At 38.5% G+C, this 12,441-nt stretch overlaps 1 protein-coding gene across 2 annotated transcripts in view; it reads left to right on the top strand.

Moving 5' to 3' along the window:
- PCYT1B (phosphate cytidylyltransferase 1B, choline) overlaps positions 1-12,441 on the top strand; it is a 1,205,847-nt gene that overhangs the window by 971,376 nt on the left and 222,030 nt on the right. For both annotated transcript variants that reach the window (XM_044072303.1, XM_044072302.1), the window contains exon 6: positions 5,308-5,450. In XM_044072303.1, coding sequence (XP_043928238.1) covers positions 5,308-5,450 — 143 coding nt within the window. The remainder of the gene's footprint in view (positions 1-5,307; positions 5,451-12,441) is intronic.

Below are 12,441 nucleotides of genomic sequence, written 5' to 3'. Positions count from 1 at the left end.
TGCAGATCTTTTATTGGCCTGAGATTTCCAGAGATGTAACAGGGTGCTGCAGGACCTATCAGCAGTGCCAAAAGGTAGGCAAGGCAGGAGACAAGGTGAAAGCTCCTTTGATGCCTTTGCCTGTGATTGAAGAGTCATTTCAGAGGGTAGATTTGGATATTGTGAGGCCTCTGAGTACCCCAAGCTCCATGGGGAAGAAGTACATCCTAGTGGTAGTATATTATGCTACCAGATACCCTGAAGCAGTGGCATTGTCCTCCATTGAGGTAGAAAAGGTGGCAAATGCTTTGTTAGAGATTTTCAGCAGGGTAGGTTTCCCAAAAGAAATACTGACTGACAGAGGTGCCAGTTTCATTTCAGACCTACTGGCTTGTCTGTGGAAGCACTGTGGGGTGAAGCACCTGAAGACCACCCCCTACCACCCCTAGACTAATGGTCTTGTTGAGAGGCTAAACTCTGCACTCAAGATGATGCTACGGGCATTTGCAGACCAATTTAAGAGGGAATGGGATAATTAGTTGCTGTATGGGCATAGGGTGAGGGGACCTCTAGATTTGTTTCATGATGAGTGGGAGGGTGAGTGTGAATCCCACAAGAAGTCTGTTGTGGCATATGTCCTAAACCACAGGACAAGGCTCGGGGGACTCATGGGCTTGGTCCAGGAGAACCTGCCAGAAGCCCAACAGCAGAAAAAGGTCTGGTATGACAGGAATGCTCAAGCTAGAGAGTATGCTGTAGGGCAGCAGGTTATGGTTCTCATTCCTGTCAGACACAACAAGCTGCAGGCAGCTTGACAGGGACCCTTCAAGGTGGTAAGGTGGTTAGTGATGTTAACTACATAGTAGAACTGCTAGGCAGGAGGGAGGGGCACAAATTGTACCATGTTAACATGATGAAAACTAACATGGTAGGGAGGCCCTTGTGCTGAGTATTTGCAGTACAAGGCAGGAGGAGTCTGAGGAGAATCTATGGCCACAGGGAGCCAGCCAGCCAAATCCCAAATTATTATGGTGCAGCCTAGGATTGCAGGCATATGATGGGATAGTGCAGCACTGTACTGGGGTCAGCAATTCCAAGGCAGCTGGAATCTCAAGACAGGGTATGGGGCAGTGTATTACCAGATAGGCTCATCCTCTCAAGCAACGTTTCTCAAGGGTCACTTAAAAAAATAGCTTGAGTTTTCAGGGGGGAAGAAGTGTCACAAAGGGAAATACTGCCAGCCCAGCTAGCTGGAATTTTGTAAATAATTCTATGTCATTTGTGAATATTAATATGATTTATATAAAAGTGTGACAGAAGGAGATACTACCAGCCCAGCTATCTGAAAATTTGGAAACGGTTATGTGTCATTTGTGAATTCCAACATGCTTCATGTAAGATGCTTGTGCTACAACTGTGTTAGAACTGTATGTTATGTACTGAGGTAAAATGTAACCACAGCATGCCCTGCTGGCTTAGAACAGAAATGTATATAAACTATTGTAATTGTGTAAAAGTATATGTTTTAACAGTGGGAACTAGAACATAGAGAGTTAACTTGCAAAACTTCAAGAAATAGTTAAAATTAAATTATTTTGCTATCGTGCTATAAAAGTTATCTTTCAGTTTCAGTCAACAGGAGACAGGATGTCTACACTAGGGGATTCTCTGTGTTGTTTTGTAAGTGTTTCATTGTTTTATGTTCTCTAGCAGTTGCAAACATCTGAAGGCTATGTATTTACACAGAGAGATGTTAAATGTTGGTAGTTTCTGACACTGGGGGTTTAGCTTGGGAACTAAAGTCAGGTAACAAAAGGTGATGTCATCCAAGCTAACCCAGCAGTAATATTTGATATTAATTTAGGAACTTTCTGAGAGAGAGAGAGAGAGAAAGAGAGAGAAAGTGCATTTTGTATCTGTCCTTTGACTTGACAACATCAGATAGAAGATCCATTCAACACCTTGCCTTGCTGTACGTAGGTTTTTAGGGCATAGTAACTCTTTTATATTCAGAATGGAATATAGTAAAGCATAGCTTAGATGTTTTCTTTACTTATTTGAGACTGTTCTGCAATGTTGTTTTAAATATTTCCTGTGATTATGAACTCTGATATAACTGATTACGGGTCTATATTAGAATATCAAAGTTTCAAAACTTCGAATATTAAGTGAACGCTTACAACATCGAACATGCAGAACAGCAAATTTTTTCCTAGGGAAAAAATTTGCTGTTCCAAAACACATACACACAACACAAGCACACCAAACAAACAGCAATCTACACACATACACCTAAAATCTTACATCTAACCCTACACTAAACTGTGCATACACCACTAACTATCCACTTACCTTACCCCAAACCCTAACCCTAAGGTCCATCACTATCGCACACTCGCCTCACCCACGCCCTAACCCTAACTCACCTATGCCACCCTAACCCTCACGTCCACACAATCGCACACTTACCTGACCAGCGCCCTAACCCTAACTCACCCAACCCGCCCTAACCCTCACGTCCAAACAATCGCACACATCCCTAACCTGCACCCTAACCCTAACTCACCTAACCCATGCCCAATCACACACTTACCTGAACCCGACCCGTAACTTTCCACCACAGTGCTGAAAATAGCGAAGTGACAGAAACTGACAACTGAATTCTTTCCCTAGGAAAACATTTGGTTTTCTGTAGCTTCGCTATTTTCAGCATTTGCTAAATAGGGATCGATATTAGAACATTCGAAGTTTTGAAACTTCGATGTTCTAAAACATAGACCCACTGATTACTTACTGAGTATTGTCTTGTTCTTTTATTATTTATTATTAAATATGTTTAAACCTTTCAATTGTGGCTAGTCTGTTTAGAGATATTTAAGCTCTTAAAGTACTTGCATATTTATTTGGTACCACTGTGTAGGCCACTCCTAGCCTTGCTCTTGGTCAGACTACCATTTGGATTAATAGTAACATTACACAGTAGGATTGGACACCCTTTGTTAAGGGCCTTAAAGTAGCTGATAAGGGGTTCTGGTGGCAGTGATAACTACCTCTACCTTATAGTCTGGGCAAAAGGGGGCATAGCTAATAAATCTGTGCCAGCCTTTCTCAGGTGTGTGTGTGTGTGTGTGTGTGTGTGTGTGTGTGTGTGTGTGTGTGTGTGTGTGTGTGTGTGTGTGTGTGTGTGCAAAACAAATCTCCAAGAGTGTGTGTGTCAGCTACTTGGGTAGGGACATGAAGGAATGGCTGGACAGAAAGAGTGTTGGAGGACTTGGCTTGTAACCTTGTCTAAAGACTCAACTCTATAGCTGTGCCAGTGGGGAGTCATATTGTGGATCTGGATAAAGAGGGAGAAACTAGCCCCAGGCTGACTGTGGTCTCTGTGTGCTCTTAAGGGAAATTACACTTTAATGTGTGTGTATGTGTTATCCTTCCAGTGTGTACGCCCCCTACTGTTGCCATTGGTGAAAATTCAGGCTCCTTGATTACTGGGCCAGTGCTGGGGCATCACAGCATGCTCAACTTTTCATGTCTAACATGCCTTTTAATAATTATGAAAATCAGAATTATGCAGAGAACAGTTTAAAGTAGGGCAGAAATAGATCACATGACACAGTGACAAATTACATGATAAAAACGCACAGCTGAGAGTCAATGCTTAACAAAATGTGGCTTCAGTACCAGTCTTAAAGTAAAAGCTTCATTCAGACTGACAAATGAAGTTGCTTTGAGCAAGGTGATCCATTTATATTCTTTTGCTACATGCATTTGCAAGACTAATGAAGACATAAATTGCCTTCATCATAATGATAAAGTAACAGAAGTAAACAAACAAACCACAAGTAAGCATTGAGTTAGCATGTGACAGCATATGCTAGATTAAGCAAATCAGAATTAAAAATAAATATACTCATTTGAATAGATTAGAAGTAAGTGTCTTAATTCTGTTGTCATCAGTGTAGTTAAAAATGCCACTCATCTTGACAAAAACAAATTTGCAGTCTTGCTGGATATCCTGTCTTAAATCTGAAGGGTGCTACCAACAGTTTTGAGACACCACTGTGTATTACATTCATTTCATCCGAACCATCTGAGAATCTGCAACTGCAAAAACATAGAGCCTTGGGAAATAAGTTGCATTGCTTAGCTTTGACTAGGAGGCCTTGGTAGAAACTTGTTGCTGAGAATCGATCAGGCATGGCCTTAAGGATTGATAGGCCCTTTGAATTTCAATGAGGTATGTAGATGCCTTTGAGAGGGATCAGCTGCTTTAATGAGAAGTTTTCCAAAGAAATAAATCGGTGGAAGATCTTCCTTTTCCACAGGCAGTCCAGAAAGGAAAACATTGCTTCTTTTGGAAAGCCATTTCAAATCGTTTATTTTATTTTTGTGCTTTTCATTTTGGACTGATACTAGTTTAGCTCTTTTTCATGCACTTTATCAGTGTTGGAAGGTCATTTGTTGATGTCTTAGACCTCTTTCTTTCTATCTTTTATCATGTGTTCTTTATTACACATCTTGATTCTAAGCGCTATTAACAGTTTTTTATATGTTCTACTTCTCCCGTCATGTGAATCAGGAGTGGCAGAGTTTACTAACAGTTTATTGTGGTGTATTTTGAGTCTTTTGGCTGGATTTTATAATTGCTCATTTCACTACTGATTTGTGTAGTGCAGGGTATGAGTGGGACACTCTAAAGACAGGTGGATTTCTAGTCCAGTGGCCATACTTACAAAACAGGGATGACTTTCAACAGCTTCTGACTAGAGACATCCCTTACGATTATTGATGATTCGTGCAGCATTTTGTTTCTCTGAATGCTGCTACTTTATCTCTCTTTATCTAAAAGTATAGTTTCTCCCCAGCAGCATGCAAAAATATGGTGGGTTTGGCATGATGTTTAAGGTCTTCACCTCATAAAACAAGATGCAGGGTTTGATTCTGACCTTGGGTTACTGGCTAAGCATATTAATGGCCCTTCAGAGCATTTAGCCTAGTATGAACCTATGAGCCACTGTGACTTCTCAAGGAAACTGTGGTTGTATATCCTGAGATTATTATTTATATCAGCATGTTTTCATGTTGTACTCATAATGTATTTTCAAAACACTTCTGTGCATACCTCTTTAAGAAAAAGCATGATCTCCAGTGTGTTAAAATTCCAGTCTCTGTGATAGTGTATTAGTTGAACATCATGCATGCTTCAGGTTTATTTCTGAAAATTGACTATACTTATCTCTACCCAGATATGTTGGCATTATTTGGTATAATATCAATGACTATGAAGTGATGTCTGCTCTGTATATTTGTGATTTGTTTTTGTTATAGGAATGTTTGTTCCCACAAAGAGAACTGAAGGAGTATCTACATCTGACATTATCACCAGGATTGTGAGGGACTATGATGTATATGCCCGTCGCAACCTTCAAAGAGGTTATACAGCCAAAGAACTCAACGTTAGTTTTATAAATGTAAGCTTTTTCATTCTTGATTTCTTGCTAGTGTCCCCTTATTTGAACTGTATTGATTTTTTAACGTGAACTGTCATGTCGAAACAGTTGTGGTAATGAAAACCCAGCAACAGTTACCCACTAATCCATGTGAGTTCACCTAGTTCCCATAGATTTTAACAACTAACAGCACTTGTTGATGAAGGAAACATTCCTAGTTTTCAGACAAACTTTCCCCTCATCGGTATAAATACCATTTCAGATGTTACACAGGTACAATAAGGTCTATTAAATCAACAAAATGAAGTAAATACATTTATAATGGTACAAACCGACTCACTCACTGTTCTAGCTAAAGACATCTAATCAAGGCCAAACATTGTTAAGGGATTTGCCTCACTGTGGCTTCTAGAGTAGATGCATGTTGTGTGTACTGCAGAGCAGCAATGAAGGTTTGTGTTCAAAGACTAAAGAAGATAGAATGGCATATGATTAATAGCACATATCGGACAGCAAAGCAAGTTATCTAAAAAGTGTTGTTTTTTACTGCTTGCCTTTAAGATGATTTACCTTCAGTTGGTCGACTAACATGAATGTTGACTTCCTTAGTGTAAACCACTCTATGTCGGCTTCTTGTCAGAAGAACAAAGAAGCATTATGTCGGATGCATCTTCGTCAAACTGTAAATGTCGAAAACGCAAAATGATGAAGCAGCTTTTAAGCTAATTCTTTCCCTGGAAAAGAAGTCGCTTGGCCGCTTCCGTCACTTTGCCATTTTTGGCACTGTAGTGCGATCTCGGAGTTGGTGTATTTAAGTGGGGGGTGTGGTGGGCAAAGCCGTCCACTTAAAATAGTGTTTAGTGTGTTTTTAAAATTTTTTTTTTTTTTTTTTGGGAACAGCAAATTTTTTCCCTGGGAAAAAAATTGCTGTTCTGGCTGTTCGCTCTTTTTTGTTTTCATTCTTTTGTGGTTGCTATAACAGCGTTCGATCTTTTGATCGTTCACTGTTATAACATAGACCCTCTATGTCAAAAATGGAAACCTTGGCTTCCTAATATGTATGCACCAAACTTTCTTATTGGCGCAGGCAAATTTTACTTAAAAAATATAAACAGCACCCAACCCCTCTTCCCCCCTGCTAATTTTATATACTAACTTTGAGAGTGCACAATCCTTGGGGAAAAGGAATATTCCCCTACCCAGGGATTTTATATTTCGCACATCTGTCTATTATCTGTATAGTCAACCAAATGTGGTTGATTAAACAGATGTCGACCAAATTCCCTGTCAACCAAACCAACAGAACCCTAACATGTACATAATATAAATATGTTTATATAAGATATATGATTTACAAACAATTGGTCAAATGTAACAACTGTCATAAGAAAAAAAAAACAGATACAGCTGATTGAAACACAGCTGATTGCATGTACCAGCTTTTCTTCAGTGTAAGATTTCAGTACAGTGGGGATCAGGGAATTTGCTTTCCCCACTGTATTGTGATCTCAGAGTTAGTGTATATAATTATCAGGCAGTGTGGGGGATGCCCCCTGCAAAAAACATGTTGACATTTTTTTTGTTGTTGTTATATAAGAAGTTGTGTTTTATCAATTGCCATTGGATATTGTGAATTTCCGATGAAGAATCACACACACACACACACACACACACATTTTATATATATATATATATATATATATATAGAGAGAGAGAGAGAGAGAGAAAGTGAGAGAGGTTCCATGGCTAAAGTACAAGTGCTTTCTAATCAACAGTTATAAGTGTGATCATAAAACAGTTCAACACTAGACACTCAGGCAGACTCAAAAGTTACAAAAACAATTAAAAAACAATTTTACATGGAGGCACCCCCCCTGCAACCCCCTACAGCCCCATACCCTCCAAGCTACTTTTGTTTACCACCTCCAATATTTCTGTATTAAAAAGAGAAATCCACTAGATACCCCAGTCTTAATTTTTAAATGCAAACCCCAATACTTTCAGATTAGTGATTCACTGTAAAAGTGACAATTACTGACACTCACCCGTGGCATGAGGTTTTATGTTATAACTCATTAAACCCGTGTAACTTTTCAAGGCATTTCTCTGAGATCAGATCATATTGAAAGAAATAATTGCAAAACCATGTTATGTGCAACCTTTTGAAAGATATGAACTCAAAGTTGACATGATAGCTAATACAACTGCCAATGATGCTTGAACTCTAATACATCTAGGGACACATTATGCATTGCTTGTATATTTAATTATGCAAATACTCATAATTTTCACATCTATGAAAATAACTCAGTTACAAGTGACTTCAACAGAATTGCCTAGCCTCATGAGGTTATCCGGTTTGATCCACGGCTGGGGTGCCTTCTGTGCGGAGTCTGCATGTCCTCCCTGTGGTCGCATGGGTTTCCTCTGGGTGCTCCAGTTTCCTCCCACATCCCAAAGACATGCTGTAGGTGGACTGGACACTCTAAATTGGCCCTTGGCGTGAGTGTGTGCATGCGTGTGTGCCTTCTGTGGAAGGTTGGGCACCAGGCTGGCAACTCAACACTGTAAAACTCCACTGCCAATCATGAGCAGACAGATGATCCGCTGTGGTGATCCCTAACTGGGAAAAGCCAAAAGAAGAAGAAGATTTAAAGTCTCCTACTGGATGAACAAAATGCTGCTATCAGTGTATCTGTTGCCTTAATTGTTACTGACATACTATAAGCAGTTTACAAACATTACAAAAATTGACGTTTATTTTGTTTATTATTCCTTCTAATATCTGTTTCATAACTTGAAATTTAATGAATGCTGCCGATGTAAAGATGAATTTGTGTTAAAGAATTCTGCTTTTTTACCTTTTTTAATAACCCTTACAGTTTCAACGATATGAAGATTTCTCTGTACTGCGAGTTTATAGCTTGATTTTGTCAAAAGGCTCAAGACAGGGCCAAGGATATAGTCAGACATATATAGTGCATGCCACAATATGCACTTTGTAAAAATTATCTAGTTTGTGCAGTCATAAATGCTAGAATTTAATTCTAAAAAGCTCTGGAATGCTTAGCATGGTTTTCTTTTATTACTTTACAGATTATATTATTTTTTTTATACCAAGTTAGCTGTTTTTTCTCTTTTTTTCCCAGGACTTTTATTCTAAAATTTTTTTTTAATATTAGAAATGTATGCTGTACAGAAACATGCACTGCCTGGGGTGGTGGTAGCAGACTACACTTGGGGCAGCGTTGACTGCACTCTCCAGGCTGGTATACAGTTTGGAGTAAAATTCCAAAAACTGTGGCTAGGCCCCTTGGTGCAGCCATTGGAAGGTAGAATGTAACATCACAGATCTCCTCTGGAGGCAAGGAGTTAAGTATCATTTACATTGCAAAATCACTGCTTTTTGGTGTCACACTTTCTGGCTTTATATTTTAAGTATCATTTACATTAGAAAATCATTGCTTTTTCAATACTACACTTTTGTGACAGTAATAGATTCAAATTAAGCAACCTCATGAACATTAGCATTTTAACATAATGCATCATCCAGCATCTTATTCTGTTTCTGATTTAACATAGTGTAGGTTATATACATTGTGCACAATTATAGTATCTAATTGATACTTAACAGTGCCAGGCCCTTCGGAAATGATTGTACACTAAGTACTACAGCTTTGCTCATGGGGATAGCAATGCTTCAGAAGCTTTTAAATAGCTGTTGAAATGCAGCTCAGGTAGTGAGTTTATGAACCATCAGTTATTCAATGAAAGTTGTATAGTTTTGGTTGGACTACACATTGGATATCCTGGAAGTTACTAATCTTGGTACACAAAGGTAGTTTAACTGAAGTAGATGACAGCTATTAGTAGCAGAAGTATCAAGCCAACTGACCATAAGTTAGTGCATAGCCATTCAGATTTTTTTCCAGTACACATGTGGAAATGAACTTAGTAACACTTTGTTCTGCTGATGTTTTTTGTGACTATTAGATATGTTTTTTTAATACTTCATTCATTATGTTGAGCCTTGGCAAAGTGCTGGTGGCAGCAGGTACTTACTTGGAGGCCACAGAGCAGACCTTTAAATAGGTGTAAAAATACAAATAATTTTTATTCTGAAGACAACACTGCAGAAGTTAACACCTGACTGCTAATGAGAGACAAGAGTAAGTACTGTATAAAGTAAAATTTTAAACTTTTATAATGTGCAATGCTGCATTTGTAACTTTGTTTATGGAGAAATGAATAAAGTATATGTCTTATTTTGCCAGCTTTTTTATGAGGCAATAAATGCAGGCCAGCCTTGTGTTTTTTTTTCACTCATCAGTATCTTAGATGTAGGTAAGCCACTTCCCCTTGCTTTGCTTTGCTGGATTGACATAGCATTAGCAAATACACCATGGCTACTGCCACCATGTGTCATTATCTTAGACCAATACCTTATCCCACCATATTTCAGGGATTTTTGCTATGTCGTTGTCGAGGCAATGACACCATTAAAATTTCCAATTTGTCCCTAAAAGGGGGAAATTAAATATTTTTAAATCATATCAAGTGAGGAAGTCATTTTAGTATTTTCCTCTTTCTTTTGGGTTTGATTTAGCAGATTAATGCCTTCTGTGCAAGAAAACAATCCCTATTTCATGTACTTTCAGGAAGAATTATGTGTTAATTCGATACTAATTTGGCGCCATCCTGTGGTTATAGGTCTTATAGCAGCTGCCTGTTAAAATTATAGAGGCAACTTTAATGCTAATGTAGTAATGACGTTGCACTTTGCAACACTGCAAGTGATAAATATGTATTTAAAATAAGATAGCAAAATTAAAGGAGGAAAAATGTTGTGCTGGTCCAATGACAGAAAACAATTCAAAGTCAATGTGATAATTCTGTATTCAGCTGCTTTTTTATGATTTTAACCCCATTGAGAAATGGAAAGGTAGTATAATCATGATTCTATAGTATTCTAAGTATGAAAGAGTTGTCTTTCTCTTTCTTTCTCTCTCTCTCTCTCTTTCCCTAGCTGTTATAGGCAATACACACATTTATCTTCAGTAAAGGAAGATTCTACCTTAAATCTCTAAGAATATTTTTTATCCTATCTTGTATTCTCTGCTATAGGGATGCATCATTGATAGTTACTAGGCTATCAGCCCAAGAGCCACTTAAAGCCTAACCAAGCTTATCCCAAATTTACCAAAATGTAGATGACTTGTATCAATATCCCCAGGAATTTTATGGTTAAAATATAGGCTTGTAAACCTCAAGCTTTCACAATCTGCTACTGTCTATTAGGGACATAGATGCCAAACCAGTGGTAAAAATTGTGATTTCCCATCCATTGCTCTGTGTTACATTTGAATACAGTTACTTATGAGCTTTGCTTCAAATGGATGGCCTGTTTCAGAAAACTGGTAATCTTTGAGACACATACCTGTCCCTTCAACAAGTCCTGTTTATGTCACAGACGAAGTTTACAGCCTTAGAACGGGTATTTCTGGTGCTGTTTTGCAGATGTGTAATAGATCCATCAGTGTGGGATCATAGGATGCATTGTAAGCTAGACAGAGATCACTATGCAGCAAGCTGAAGGAGACCGAATATAGGGACAGGTTTTTAAGATGGTCTGAATAGGACTTGTTTACTCCCTGTATTATTTTTTGTGAAGAACCTCTGTGGTCTCTCAAGCTGTTGCAAGTACCTAGTCAGGTACATACTGAAGGTTGCATTGTACTTGATGAGTGGTCTGATGAGAGTCAATTACAGAAGAAGAATGACCTCCTAGGACCTGAATGCCATTCCCTTATTTATACGTTAAGCAATGTAGAATTATTTTCTCACCACAACAGACATGCGCCATTTAAAGGTCATGTCACTGTCAACATGTATTCTGAGATCCCTGACCACTGGCTCTACTTTTGGGGTGAATTACCCATCTGGTAATTTCAAGGTATGACTGTCTTTCCAAAGGGTACTATTATGCAGTTTTTGTACTGAATTTTAGTCCATGGATCTAGCAGCAGTTGTTAGTCTGCATCAGACCCTCTTGAATGGTATATGTGACTACAGGGGATTAAAACACCACTCCTAGTTTATAGCCATCTGCAAACTTGGTAAGCCAGAGGCCCTTGGTGTTTGCCTTGACTTCAGAGAAGTAGATGTAAACAAGAGAGTCCTTAGCACCAATCCCTGTGAGATTCTGTTAGTGACTGGCCTGTTTATGGAGGCAGATTCTTCTGTCATAACTTCTTGTGTCCTATCAGCGAGCTAGTTGTTTATCCATCAGGTGGCACATGGGTTTATGCCGAATTTTGTAAGTTTATCTACAATGCCCATGTGAGGTATTGTATTAAACACCTTTGCCATGTCAAGGTAGGCAGTGTGCAGTGTTTTCCCTCATCCATAGGCTGCATGGCCTTCTCAGAGAAGTCCACAAGCTTAAGTAGGCATGACCTGCCTTAGACAAAACCAAACTGGGTAGAGTCCAGTGTCAGTAGATTTCATATACAGTTGTTTATCATAGCCATGATAATTCTTTTTCCATGCCCTTGCAAATGAGACCAGTCAACCTTATGGGTCTTTAGTTGCCCGGATCCATGAAGACAACCATTGCAATTCTCCATTAGTTTGGCATGAAGCCTGTTTGGAGGCTTTGGTTAAACAAATATTCTAAATTCAGCAACAGGTGTTACTGCAACTGCTTGAATAAAACAACGAAATATACACCAGGATCTTTATTAAATAAAGCTTTCGGGTCTACACCCTTCATCAGTATAACTTAACATATAAAAAATCACCATTTAAATAGGAGAACATAAAGTCACATGCTTCAACCCAACCCACCTAACAATAAAAATTTAAAGCTACAATGAATCAATAAATATATGCAAAGTAGCACATAAAAATCACATCTATAAAACATATACATTTTTATAAATAAACAATTTTATACTGTTTCATATGAAATCACATGCACCATACTTAAAAATTAATAATTAATAATTAAAAC

This window comes from Protopterus annectens, chromosome 5.part0 (assembly GCF_019279795.1).
Source record: "Protopterus annectens isolate FY-2018-M chromosome 5.part0, PAN1.0, whole genome shotgun sequence".
Taxonomy (NCBI): domain Eukaryota; kingdom Metazoa; phylum Chordata; order Ceratodontiformes; family Protopteridae; genus Protopterus; species Protopterus annectens.
Note: the sequence above shows the minus strand (reverse complement) of the source record. Positions and strands in the feature narration are given on the sequence as shown.